Source organism: Cyanistes caeruleus, chromosome 23 (assembly GCF_971803275.1).
Source record: "Cyanistes caeruleus chromosome 23, bCyaCae1.hap1.1, whole genome shotgun sequence".
Taxonomy (NCBI): Eukaryota; Metazoa; Chordata; class Aves; order Passeriformes; family Paridae; genus Cyanistes; species Cyanistes caeruleus.
In genome coordinates, this window is record NC_141723.1 from 297286 (window position 1) to 311557 (window position 14272).

The 14272-nt window shown below is 40.8% G+C and overlaps 1 protein-coding gene across 12 annotated transcripts in view; it reads left to right on the top strand.

Moving 5' to 3' along the window:
- Nucleotides 1-16: 16 nt before the first annotated feature.
- Nucleotides 17-14272, top strand: part of APLP2 (amyloid beta precursor like protein 2) — a 48033-nt gene continuing 33777 nt past the window's right edge. For all 12 annotated transcript variants that reach the window (XM_023941591.2, XM_023941592.2, XM_086861398.1 and 9 more), the window contains exon 1: nt 17-118. In XM_023941591.2, coding sequence (XP_023797359.2) covers nt 38-118 — 81 coding nt within the window. In that variant the 5' untranslated portion in view covers nt 17-37. The remainder of the gene's footprint in view (nt 119-14272) is intronic.

Consider the following 14272-nt stretch of genomic DNA (forward strand, 5'->3'; position numbering starts at 1 on the left):
CGCTGCGGCCGCAGTTACACTCGGGCGGCGGCGGGTGATGGCGGCGGTGATGGGTTGTGCGTTTCTGCTGCTTCTGGCGCTCCTCGGGCCTGCGGCCGCGCTCGCTGGATACATCGAGGTGTGTGGGTGGTGCGGGGGCGGGCGGGGCTTTCTCGGGGGTATCCGATGCACAGGCGGGAGGTAAGCGGGATTTGGGGTATCTCGGCTACTGTGGAGCCACCTGGAGATTGTCCAGACTTTCCGAGACCTTCCCGGGGTGATGAGTTCGTGTTTTTACCCTTGTTTTCGGGAGAGCCGTAACCCTCAGGCCGCTCATCCGGACAGACGCTTCTCTCACCGTCATGCTTGGGGCTGGTTTTTTTGGGGACGTGACCTCGCCATTCTTGGCACGGGAGCCGGAGTGGCCACCTTCAGGGTCTAGAATCATAGAAGACTGTTAGAGGGCCGTTCCTTAGAGAAAAACCTCGGTTAAACGAATCCATTTGGTTGCTGATGGATCCAAAATAGATCTTTGGGTTGGCTCGGCTTTCGAGGATGATGCTTCAAGCAATTGTAGAGGCCATGCGTATATATTTATTTATTTATTTATTTATTTTTAATTTTTGTATATATGCACACACATATACGAGTAGGTATTACTTCTGTATGTACGAAATATGTATTCTATTTGCATGTATGAAAATAACTGGATAGAGGAAATTCCAGCTTTATTCTAAATCCAAAAGCTCGATGTAATCTAACTCTCCAGACAACAAGACGGGTAGGAGAAAATCTTGTGGGTTCAAAAACTTTACACAATAACCTGTCTTATTTAGAGGGAAGGAGCAAAGTATGTGCTGAGCTTCAGAAATGGCATGTAAACAGAGTTTAATAATTATGCCTGAATGTTGTTTGGAAATGCAAAACAGCTGCATCCGTCTTGTGGAAGTGTTCTGGGTTATTTAGGGCTGGATAAAGAGCACGCTTGTGGCTGCTTGTGAATGTTGGCTTGATTTGAGAGTTTACAGTAAATTTTAGCAAGCTTGGTTAGGCAGAACATCTACCTCAGTATGATGCAAAAATCCAAAACTCTGACTGGCAGTAAATGTGGTTCTTGGCTATTTTTAATAATGTTTTGTATGGAGTTGGTCTAGTCCATGATTTCTACTTGTTTGGTTGCTATTGAGGAATAGTATTCCACATACTTCTGTTAAATTTCTGTTAATCAATGGAACATGGTTGATAGCTATTCGTGGAACAGCTCGTGTGGAGGTTACTTTGCAGGAGGGATGGTGGAGCTGCTCTGAGGACATGGAGCTAATACCCAGATCAGGTTCCTTGGCATTGCCTTGCTGGCAGGGGTCTCTCCTGGCTGCTGGTGTTCCAGTCTTTTGCACCTGTTTGGCAGCTCCTACAGCTGCAGGTCACTTCCTCTCTTACATCCGGGACAGATTTGGTTGCTATGCTCATCCCTTCTGGAATCTACTACTTAGGGACATGTGCCATGAAAAATCAGCTTGGAAAACAAATTTAGCTGTCATTTTATTGCAAAGCCTGGTGTCTGTGTGATGAAACAGATCCTGGGTTTTGCCTGTCCCGGGATTGGCATACAGGGAGAGCAGCCATGTCACACCTTGATGCTCCAGGAGGGGCGGGTCACTGACCTTTTTGAGAAGAATTAAAATGAAAATTTTATCCTGCAATTCAATTTGCATCCTCTGAAGGCATGATAGTCTGTTTGTCTGCTGGTATAAAATGTCAGCTGTGGCATTTTAATCCTTATTTTTGCTGCGTCCTCTCCCATTGTCTTGTCGGTGGGGGTACTGCAGCTCTCAGGTTTTTATTGCTGCCAGATTTGCTCAAGAACAGCTCTCGATGCGGAGTTCAGGAAGTAAATGATTCTATTCTGGGTCTTATACTGTGATCATTACTGGATTTTTTCAGATAATGTGATGAAAAATATGCAAACAGGTTTTTGGTTTGTTTTTTTTTCAAAAATCAGGATGTAATTTGAAAGTTAAGAAAAACATCTAACAATGTCTGCAATTATCAATTCAACTGGATTGGCAGGGTCCCATTAGGTAAATTTTCTGTCTCTTGATTGTCTTAGCTTCCATTCCCTGTCCCTGGAACACCTGATAATCTTCTTATCAACTACAATCTGTTTTTCTTTCTGTCCTGCAGACCAAGAAGAGTGGCAGTTTGTTTTTTTCTCTGAAATTTTTGTATCTGAACTCTTGACTAGGGCGTTCCCAGGGGTTAGTGCTGGTGGCAGTCGGTCTCCCTTTCAGATCATGGTGTGGGGATGGCTGATAACCTCTGACAGTCTCTCTTCTAAATGAATATGAATAGAAGAGTTTAGAGAAATCATGGATCCCAGCAATTAATGTGTTTCTTTCCATAACAGTATGTGTCTGAATTTTGCTTGTTTTGCTTGTGAAGTCCCCAAGAAGTCAAACAGGACACATGCCAGCTTGGAAAAGAAAATAAATCTATGCTAATTTGATCAGTATTCCAATGATAAAATACTTCTGCTATGCCCTCAAGGCCTTTGAAGGTGAAAAGTTTGTTTTTATTACTTGACCTTTTTGTGCAATCAAATCTAAGGCAGTGCAGACTTGATATTGCTTTTTTTTTTAAAATAAGGTTTAGTATTTTTCAAAAGCTCTTACATCTGTTACCTGCCTGCCTGAAATCACCAGAATTTGGAGGAGGGAAAAAGAAAAAGGTGTGTTTTGCAGCAGAATTTCATGTTATTATTTTTGTCTTGTATTGCTTAAATTCTCCTTGACAAAAATATCAGCCTTGTGCCATTTCTGCAGACCTTGGGGACTTCTAATTGCCTGCTGCATCGAACAAAGAACTCCACCTAGGGAAATTTCCACTTCAGTGTTCGAGTCCTGAGTAGAAACAGCTCAGGAAAATTCCAGTCTTGAGCCTGTGGCCTTTAGTTTGCCCTCAGTTCCTAAAACTTTGCTTCCTGGTGTTAGGAAATACAGCATCCTGTGAAAGTAATTATATGCAGTGCCTCCTCTAAGCTTCAATAAAAGCTTCTTGGAAGCAAAGATATGGAAATAAAGCAAATCTCATACTGCAGAGAGGCTCTGGGTTTTCTGCTGCATTGTAGGATGGCACATGAAGGTAAGAGCTCCTTTTTGGAGGATGCCTTCAGCTCTCCTTGTTTCACCTGCAAAATAATTATCACATCTATTAAATGTTATTTAGGCATTAATAGCTCTACCAGAGATTGACTTTTTTGTTAATGTGGTCATAGCATCATTTGCAAGTTATTTAAAAGCCGTTCTGTAGGTGGCTTTAGCTGTATTATAATTACACATTGCTGCTCCTCCAGCACCTGGGAGTGCAGGGAGGGATCAGTGCAGTTCCCCGTGCTCTGCACCAGTTGTGCTTCTCTCTGGATGTGCCTTGTAAAGCTTCTGCCATTGCTTTTCCCTGTGTGTGTGTCGTTTGGAGGCGTATGGGCTCAATCTTGAAAGTGTAAGTCACTTTGACTGCAGCATCTGCTTCTACACATGTATTTAAACCAAAGCCTTGTTCCTCAGCTGAAAATAGAAGAATACACCATCCCCAACTATTTCTTGTTAGAAGGCAGAGCCTTTCTCCTCTCTACACTTGGATGTTACACACTCTGCTCCTTAACTCCTCAAGGTTTTGGAAATCGATGCAATCCCTCAGACTCTTGCTCTTGTGCTTCTTCCATGCGGTAAAACTTGGTGTCATTGTTTTTAAGTTCAGGCAGTCAGCACCTCTGCAACATGGTGTTAATTTAAGACGATGCTTGCTCTTAATTGGACGGCTTTGAGTACTCACAATGGCCTAGAAACCCTTCTGGAGAGGCTCTTAATTCAGAACTATACTTGAACATGCAAGATTGCCCCTTTTTTTTTCTTACCAAAACTGTTATCTTCACCCATTATCCATGTGTTCTGCTTTCCCTACCTGCAGTGAGTTTGTCACAGTGAAATGGCATCTCTTACCACAGGTTTTACTTGCTGGGTATCTTAAATGGAATATCTAGGGCTCTGTGACTATGCATTAACTATATTACTTTATAATTTGCTTTTCGATATTTTCCTTTTCACCTTTTTCCTATAGGTGCCAATAAGTCTGAGGTTTGTGGGGAAAAATGGGTTGACAACATTGTACAAACACAGTTTTTCCATATGTAGATATATACTTACTGTATGCTTACTAGTGTGAGTTGTAAAGCGGTAAGAAAGGAAGATGTGAGTGGAGTAAATTGTCAGGCTCTCTATATTGTGAATTAACCAAAATGACGGTTTTTTTCTGGTTTGGAAGGGCTGATGGCTTCTCCTCAGATACAGTAAGATAAAAGTAACTTTAGCTTGTTAATACTATTACTTATATAGGGCAAGTGGTATTTCAGGGTTGGTGCTGTAGGAGCAGCACTCTCACTCCTGAGGGGCAGTGCATAGGGAAAAAGTGCGTCTTGGGGGACATAATTTGGCTGGGGTTTTCTTTGAGAGTAGTTTCTTAACATTAGATTTGACTTTTAATTTATGAATTCCTGCAACTGTAAGCAGGGAGATGGATGGATGGATAGATAGATAGATAGATAGATAGATAGATAGATAGATAGATAGATACACACACATTTCACATAGAAATCTAACTTGTGAATGACACTTTTTTATTTTTTTTTAAGTTGTTCGGCACTGGATTTACTACTTTCACCTCCATCCGCCTTCTCCATTGGAGTTAAATATCTATCTGTCATTGAGTTTTCTCTATGCTACACTACCTTATTTGAGAACATGGAAAACCCATGTACCAAAGAATACAGAAGTGAAATCCACCTTTTAGCCTGGCTTTTAAATGTCCATAAGTTCTAATGCTTGCTCTGAAGGATTGATGTTTAAAATGCAAAATTTTGTCTTTATGTGCACTTGTAGGAGTTTTAAGTTCCAAACTGAGATAAATGATTGAAACACCAGTGTTCTGCAAGTGATGTTAAACTAATCTCTCTAGCAGCCAAACCCAGCCTGCTTGGCTTTATGTAATCAGGTGTCCACCTGATCAAGAGCACATGTGGCTAAGCTGCTTACCAGCTCTTCATTTGGAGGTATTACAGGCATGTTTTGTATACAGCCATTGGGGAAAAGGATGTACTCCTTATTCTTGAAAGACCAACCTGCAGATGTACTAAATTGAGTTCTAATTCCTTGTTGTCATGTTTGCCTGCCATGATAATGCTCTTGTACAAATAAATTAATGTATTGCAGACCTTAATTTTGGTTTATATCTTCAGTAGCCTCCTAGTCACTCTTAACTAGTGTGCACAGTCAAATGCTGCTGTTCTGTGTGGCTTTTGGTGATTTATTTAACTTTCCATTTTTGCTGGTGACAACGGGAAGTCAAATCATATATTGGCACTCTGTTTCCTGAGGGAAACTCACTGCTGGGTGAGGCATGGTCAAGAAAGCCTTTTGTTCTCTACTACAGGCAGACCCGGATCATGTACATACATATGTATTCATCTGATTTAAAGATCTTTCCTGGCAGGACTGGCCCAGTAGTCTGTGAGGACTGGTGCAGTTGGGCTGTCCTGATTTTGGTGTGTTTACTGCAAGGATAGTGGCTTCACTTGAGCTGTTTTTTTCCTGATGATTTGTTTCTCAAGATGACTCTGTTGGGCTGTGCAGTAACATCTGTTAGCAGTGGTTTGAGGGAATTCTTATTTCTCAACCTGCAGATCAGTGGCTGCATACAGAGTTTAGCCTAATCTTCTTTGCCAGTGCTTTCTTGGGGGATTCCTTCTCTGGACCTTCAAAAAAGTCTCCCCAGTTTTTTCTAGTGCCAGGATTTCCTGCACAGGTGAGCTGTGGGGTAGAATGCTGTGGCTAGACAAGGACTTGAGTTGATGAAGCAGGGTCTGAAGCTGTTATTCCATGCAGTGTGAGCTTCAAGGAAGCTTATGGAGAAGGCAAGTCAATGATTTTTTGGCTTGGATGGCTTCACTGTGCTTTGAGACTAACGGAAAACCATTATCAAATGAGTATGAGCTCAAGTTTTTCAAGCTACCAGGTATGAAGGGCATTAAAATTCCCAGCTTAACTTAGATGCAGGCTGAAAAAACCCAATGAAACCCATAGAAGGTGGGAGCTGTGGCTTGGTTCCCCGTTGTGCTGGAGAAGCTTTGTGAGGCATTTAATCATTGGTGTGTTAGCAGTGTCACCGACCTGTGGTATTGTGCCGAGGTGCAGCTGATGATAAACATGCCTCAATACTCAGATCCCAGACTCTGGCTTTGTGACAGGGATGCATTTAGGTAATTTCATACAGTAAGCTTCTCTCTAACAAAATTATAGCAGTGCAAAGTGCATTTTGACCCAGGTCAAGGACAGGGACAGGCAGACACGGGCACACCAAGCTGGCTGGGGCCATGCTTCACTTGACTCTAACAGCATTTGATACTCAGTGAAGCTTCCATTTATGAGTAGCTAATTATCATCTCCTCACAGATGACTTCATGTTTAAATATAAGCAGTGTTCAACCTTGAAAGTTCCTGATCTCATTTAGGTCTCTTTTCCTCCAACAAATGTTTTCTGGTTATGTTATATTTTCAAATGTCTGAGATCTTCTGAGGTGTGGGTCAGGGGGTTGGTTTCTTTCAATTCTTGCATTAGTGAGAGTTTTATTATTCTGTTAACACTCTACTATAGCAGGGCTTGCATTTTCTCATGAAAATATTGTGCTTGGGTTCTTTAACCTGTCACCACAAAGCTCTAAATGGAGCCACTGAGGTAAACTCAAAAATCTTCATCTGGTGATGATGCAGAGATGAAACAGAGGTTTAGCAAACTACTTGGTATTTTCCAGGAGTTGTTTTATGCTAACTTCAGTACAGAGATGCTTAAATCAAAAGCCAAACATTTGCATTTTTAATCTTTGGTCTTTTCTTTAAAGGCTCTTATATTATTTTTAGATTCAACTCCCTGCCAAAAGCTTTTGTTCCGTTTCTTTTGGATTTTGTGTTGATGAATCCCACTAGTTATGATGTCATTGCATAGTGTGAAATGACAGTAACAAAAAGAAAAATCTTACCCATGCCATCTGTTACAATAAATATTATGCAGTCCCGTTAGATTCAAAGCGGATTTGGATAGCACATTCACAACAGAAGCTGGTCGTCACTTAGACGTATAGTACCCTCTAGCATAAAGCTTTTAATCACCAAATTCTCTATATGGTTTTGGATTTGACATGACCCATTGCCAAGTCTAAGTTTAGTTGTTTCTTTTTTTTTAATCAGTGTTTAATCTGCTGTCATTTATATCAGGCCTAGTAACTTGCCAAAAATGGTCCTAGAGGAATCTGCATGAATTAGGATAATTCACTAATACCAAGCATTGGTTGACTTCTTACACTGGTCATCTTACAGTAATTGTGGCCTGAAATAGAGAGGGGCAGATTTGCTTTAATCTCATAAATATTCTCAAAAGATTAAATGCAAAATGTTGGTTCAAATCTGTGGTTGGCTCTCCCAGAAGGTGTATTGGCATTTGAACATGAGTCTTTCCCTGCATAATTTATCAAAGCCCTAACTGAAGAAATTGAATTTGATAGGTGTTCCGTTTTACACTGCAAGATCAGAAACATGTTTAGAAACCCTAAAGAAGAATTAAATTGTGTCAGGATTCAAGCAGAGCACAGAAGCCTGCCTTAGCAGCCTTGGTCAAAGACGAATCCTGAACTGCAGAGTACAGCAGTTCCTTGTGCATAGACTGAAATGTGCTGCCTGCCAGGAAAAAAGGAGACTGAGAAATTGTTGAGGGTGCATGTTATCGTGGAAACTGGTTATTACTCTTGAATGGAGCAGGATACTTGCATTTCCCTTTTGGACTTGGGATAAGATTTAAGTGCCTCTCAGTAGTTAGAGTTGCAGGGTTTCAATAACCACTTAATTTCCAGAGGCTTCAGTGCTGGAAATGTCAGGCGTTGGAGAAGGTTTTCCCTTGGTAACCAGCCAGAAAAATTGAGATTTTGCATTTGCAGTGTATTCATGTATTACAGTCTTTGAGCATGGATGGACATAGTGCTGTGCAAGAGCCAGATCCCAGGAGAGGCTGATGGAATTTTTGAGGGCGTCACAGAATGAAGTTGTAGTGCTTCTGTGGGTGTGTGAAGGTTGGGCTTGGGAGAGAGCATTGAGACACTCACTGGTGAAACAAGAGGAAAAAGAATCATGTTCTTGCCCATGTCACTCCTGATCAATGCTATCTTGTTCAAATTGCATCAATACTTGCCTTGCAACAAAGGAACTCAGTATGTGGATGTCCTGTTTAGGGCGCAAGCGCTTTCTTGGAAATAATTTCCCAATAGCTGAGGCAGAAATGAATGACCTGTCAGAGCAAAGGCTGGATGTGCTGGAGGGGCTTGCACTGCTATATCCTTACCTTGTCTACCTTGTCTTGGCTTTGTGGACTGGATCACAGCTTGTCACCTGTTCCATCCCTTCTGCCTATGTGCTTATGCATTTTTTGTCTTCTTTTTCATGGTATGCACGTTTGAATTTGTGAAAAAGAAGTTACACTAATCACAAGGGCTGAAATCTATTACCTATGTTTGAATCCATAGTGCTGTGTTTTATGCATAGTGTTTTTAATTAATGCTTAATTTTAAATCCGTGTGTCTTGCTGCAGAGTATATCTTTGTTTCTCAGGTTAAGAGACAAAGAAATAAACCTTAACCAGCTGATCTCTCCCTACATAACAGCTTTTAAATGGCAGGAAATCTTCTTCTGAATTTGCTTAAATGTAAAATCCACAGTACAGACAAAAGGCATTTTGAAGTTGAGGCTGAAATTCCTTGTTCTGATGGATTTGTTTTGCTCAGTTCTACTGAGCAAGCTTTTGCAACTTGCTTCACGTGGGAATTAGCGTGATGAGGAGAATACTTTTCAAAGTATAACTATATGGGAGGCTTTCAGCAGAGCATCCACGGCATGTTAATTCCCTCTTTCAGTGCAGGGCCCTGAGTAGAATGCAGCATTGTAGTCCTTTTGTAATAGATGCTGATGGGTTTCAGGAGTGGTGCTGTTCTGAAATGGCCACTGTCAGACTTTTACTGGTCTGTGTGCAAACTGCAAAACTGGGTTCTCCAAGGAAGAACTGGACACATCCAGGAAAATTTTGGGCTGCAAGCTTCATGTGTGCTGTAGCAGAGACATGAGGAGCACTGCTTTCCAAGACCCTAAATGGCCTTTTGCTCCAGGCAAAAGCAAAGATGACTTTACTTCATTTGCTTTGCTGTCCTTGGCTTCAATTTGGCTTTTCAAGCTTTGTGTCACTGTCTTTAAAGATTTTTGCGAAAATTTGAATCATTATTTCTCATTCTCTAAGTGGCTGATAACTTTACTCATAATTTTCTATTATTTTATTTATTAGGCTGTGATTCTTACATTTATTTTGATCTTATAACTGGGGGCATGACAAACATTTAGGTACAGCTGGCAGCAGCTTTAGCTAAATGGGTTTAATGTGCCAAACTCTCAGCAGCTCTTCCCCTCGTGTTGATTTGGAGATGCATTGCCACTAAGAATCCTTTGTCATTTTTTAAGAGGATGTTGCTGACTTGCTCTAAGCTGTTTCTCAGGCCATAAAAGAGAGCTGATTTTTGCTGTTTATAACAGCAACCTTTAGATACACCAGATCAAGCAAAGCAGAGATTTCTTTTTGTTTTGTGGTATTTGCCTTGGAATGACTGCTGTGCTTTGGAGTGGCTTTTCAGCTAGATCTCTGAGCAGCATCCATCTCATAGTCTTTATCTACAGCATGTCCGGGATGATGCTCTTGTCTGATGAAGAGGATTAAAATAGTAATTAAGCTGCTGAAAACACCAAATGTCCTGTAAAGTACAAAATAAAGATATAGACAAACTGAACATGCTGGAGTGATCCAGTCTGTTGGAATGAATCAGGGTAGGAACATCTTTTAACTTGAGCCAGATTTGAAATGCTCATATCACAGATAAAACTAGGGCTTAGTTTGCATATCAAAACACTTGATCTAGTGTGTCTTTAGAGACACTTTCTTGCTTTCATTTTATTCTTCTGTGTTAGAGTGGATAGTTGGTCCCATCTGCCCCACCTTAACTTCTGAGTTCCACTTAAAATGGTATGCTTGGCACTATTTATGAGGATGCTTCCTGCAGTGAGTTAATTTTGGGAGCAGCCCATAGCAGAGGACTGTTCTTATTTATTCCCACCCCTCTGGGTTAACATTCACATCCTTTAATTGACAGGTATAACTGTGAAAATACGGGCAGCCTCTAATGCAATTGCGTGACTGTGACTGAATAGTTGCTCCATTTGTCTTGGTTGTCCAGGCTGTAGAGTTGCCACACGGCCTTGACACCTGCAAATCCTTTTTGTGCTGGTTACCAAACGTTTCCTCCTTCAACTGGTACTACAGTGAGATACAAAAGTTCTCAATGCAATATTCTCAGAATGTTCCCAGCCTCAGCACAAATCTATGTAGTACTGGGCCCACTGCTGTCCAGGCTGGCTGGGCATTGTGCAGGGAGAGGCAGCCCCTGGGATAATTAAAGCATGGTCTGGTAAGGAACGCATTTGGGCTCTCAGTGTTTGTTTTTTTTTTGTAAGATGTCCAAAGTAAGAATATTAGAATGAGGTATGCTTCTGGCTGTCTCGTGCTGTAGCATCAAGCTATAATTTTAGCATAGCTTTCTGGTGTGCTGCTCTCTTATGTTTGGAGGCATCTGAATAGATTCTGTGGGGCTAATCTACATCAAGGGTTTGCCAGATTCTGTCAGAGTTAATATTTGCAGCTGAGATGTGTGCATAGCTGAGTTTCTGAATTAAAAAATTTCAAAACCTTAGTGGGCCATGTCTGAAGTCAACCAGTTAAACATAAAACCACCACTCCCCCAGGGTTTTATTTTTGTTATTTGACTTTGAGAAAGCACTATTGAAGTGACTCGGCCCATGGCTAGGAAAATGGTGAGTGGCTAATTGCATCAATAGGCAGATCAATCTACCCTCCAACCACTGTCCCAAGTGGTTAGATTTGCATGTTCAGTCAGCATTTCCATCGCTGTCCTTGTCTGCTTGTGGGGTCAAGGAAAGCAAAACTTGTTTGGAAGGCTGACCATTTCTTTCTTTTTCATTCAAGTGTGTCTCCCAAGAGCATCTGAGCAGGCGAAGGAAAGGCTTCTCTAAGTAAAAGTTAATAGTCACTTCTTTCCCTGCTTGATAGCCTTTTCCAAGCAGAAAAATAAAGAATTGTTTGGAATGTTTATGTTCAAAATAACATGTCTTGACAGTTTTCTTTACAGTTCCTTCAGCTGGCCTTTATACAAAAAAAAAAAAAAAAAAAAAAAAAAAAAAGGAAAAAGCTGCTATGATGGACAGTCCAGGCAAAGGGTTTAAAAAAAAAAATTAAAAAATATTAGTACATTCAGAGACCTTGAAGAGGAATATCAGTTGAAGTGATTGAAGTTCTCCGTGGATAGTGCCTCTTTAAGGCATATCAAGATTGTTTACAAGTGTCCCGCCTGCTCGTTTTCAGAGAGCAGTGTCCCTTGCTGTTGCAGAACAGGCAGTTTTTGCTTCCACCTTTGGAATAAAGCTTTCAGCACCTGATAGCTTTGTGCTTCGAAGCCCTCAGTGAAGTGTCAAATTACATAAAACTCAAGGACCTGACCATCAGGTGGGTGCAGCTGCAGCATGGAAATTCTTCCACTAATCTTATGGTCAATTGTGTTTCAGCTAAGCAGACAGAAAAGTAGTGTGTTCTCTCTTTTACCCTGAAATTTTTCAGAAAATGCATAAAGAAGCATCAAGGAAATAATTACTGGTGTACACAGGGTTCATTCTTCCCACTGAAACCTGGAAGAGACTATTAACAAATTAAAATCTCATTTTATCAAAGATAAAAATCACTGCTTCCATATTGTTTTATTTCCATGCAATGCTACACAGTCTGATACAGCTCAATAGAATGAAGTGCTATAAAATTCAGCATAAGAAATTCAGGTGTTCAACATGCCAAAGCCAGGTAAATATTCTGCAGTGATAGCCCTGAAATACTGGAGGTTCTAGGCTTGCTTTTGTGGAGCTAGTTTTACTTCCTGGATCATCAAAATCAGTGATGGACATCTCAGCCCAGCCACCTTGAGTCTGTTCTATAAATTACTACTTAATTTTCTAATAGCATTAGGCAGCTATTCTAAATAGAGCTCTGCTGCTTCCTGTGAAGGAACTGGCTAATACATCCATTAGATCTTGTGTGCAAACCTAGCTGTGGGGTGGTGCTGTGACTGTTAAACCCCAGCTGATGAATTAATGCTTCAGAAATAAAATGCTGTTTGCTAAATTACTAAGGATTGCTTTTAAAGACTGGAAAAAACAGAAATACATGAAACTATTGTTGAGGTCCTTTACTTTCTGTGACCCTGCTGCTGACAAATTTTGGGGGTACTTCAAAACGCTTCTTATCATTTGACTTCTCGTGTCAGACTGCTCAGTCCAGGTGTTTGAGTTCCAGGGAATAGATGGAAGTCCACTTTTCATCTGCTTTGAAAGAAGGTAAACTAGGAAATTTGAGCCTGAATTCTGCTGATAATCACAGGATCTTTTGAGGGCTGCTTGGCTGTGTGTGATAAGCTTAAAAATAAATAAAGCTTTTGCCCTCAGGCTCTTGTAAGCAAGAAGTGTTGCTCCAAGCCTTCTTCCTGGACTCTGACCTCTTCCATGCTCAACCAGGGTAGTGCTTGCCATTTTTCACTCTGCCCTTGCTTGTGGGCTTTCTTCCTCACCTTCAGTTGGCTGGCAGTAGTGGAAGGTTGCTGGCACCCTTTCACCACTTTTATTGCTGGGATCAGAAATAGCTGCAGTCAGGAAAATGGAAGACTATTTTGGTGACAATTTGAGATGGTTTTGCTATGTTAATTCTCTTGCACTTTTTTTTTTTTTTTCTGTGAGTGATAGGAACTTTTCCTAATGAGCAGCTAACTGTAAACTGAACTTTCTTGGCACAGTGTTTACACTGAAATTTTCTTTACGGAAAAAGATGTTTACTGGAGCTGAACAAACTTGGTGTCAGTATAGGAATATATTTAAAGCACTGATTTATGCACACCTAGACATTAAAGGCTCTTAAAAGATTTTGTTTTGTACACAGTGAGCAGTCATGTAAGCTGCTGCCTGAAAGATGCTCCATAATTCTGAATAAATAACAGGAAGAGATGTATGGGAAGATGGTTTTGGTTTAAAATCCCAGTTTCCATTATTTTTAAACAGATTTACTAAGACCCAGAGCTGCTACCTGTTCTCAGTAACAGGTACTAACTGCTGATTGTTCCACAGACTTGAAATTTGTAGAAGTAACCTGTGCATTTGGGTGGACTTAAATAGTTTAAATTATGAAAGTATCCTGGTTTTGTGCTGGAAACAACAAGGCTATTCCATAATTTTTCTGGTAACTTGTTAATTTTGGTCTGGATTAGCAGAAGCTTGGCAGAGCTCAGGGAGCAGCAGCAAGAACAAAAGTAGCCCTGTATTTTAGCTGTGGTTTCCACTATTCAAAAGGTAGTCATTAGCATGGTTTGGAAACCCAAGACTTAAAAACCTCATGGTTTCCTCTGCAGATTTGAAGTTTCATCTGAATCGTTTGAAAGAAAGAATTACCAATTAATTGGGTTGAGTTTTGAAGTTTTTTTACAGAAGATTGAGAATTTAGGGTTGGAAAGCAATAGTCATGGCTCACAGAGCTCCACTGTGGTCAGAGCAGGACCTGTTAAATCATTCCTGTGTGCTGTCGGGAAATAGCTGTGTAGCCTAATAGCAGTGCTTGAAAATCCTGATTAAGTATTTTATCATGTTTGAAAACACATGCAATCTGTGCACATAAATAATCAATCTGTGATGCTGAAAAACATCTTAAGGGGATGGATACTTGAACCAAACTCAGGCTGCATTGCAAACCCACATTCCTGCTTATTATCCTTCTTTGATCTTTCTTTCCCCCCATGAATTTTTCCTTGCCACTTCAAATTCTCGGTTAAAATGTGCACTTCAGTTTCCTGCTTGCCTTTTGGATCATTGTGTTTTAGATAAAAACACAATCTAACCCTAACCCTGTGCAGCCTTTTTATCTGGAGTCAGCCAAGTGGTCAGACAAGTGGATAGAGCAAGGAGCCAGAGGTTCCTGCAGTGGCTTCTTTGCACAACTCCTAGTAAGCTTCACAAGAAAGCAGGCTGTTTTGAGGAGGGAATTTTGGTTTGTTCCC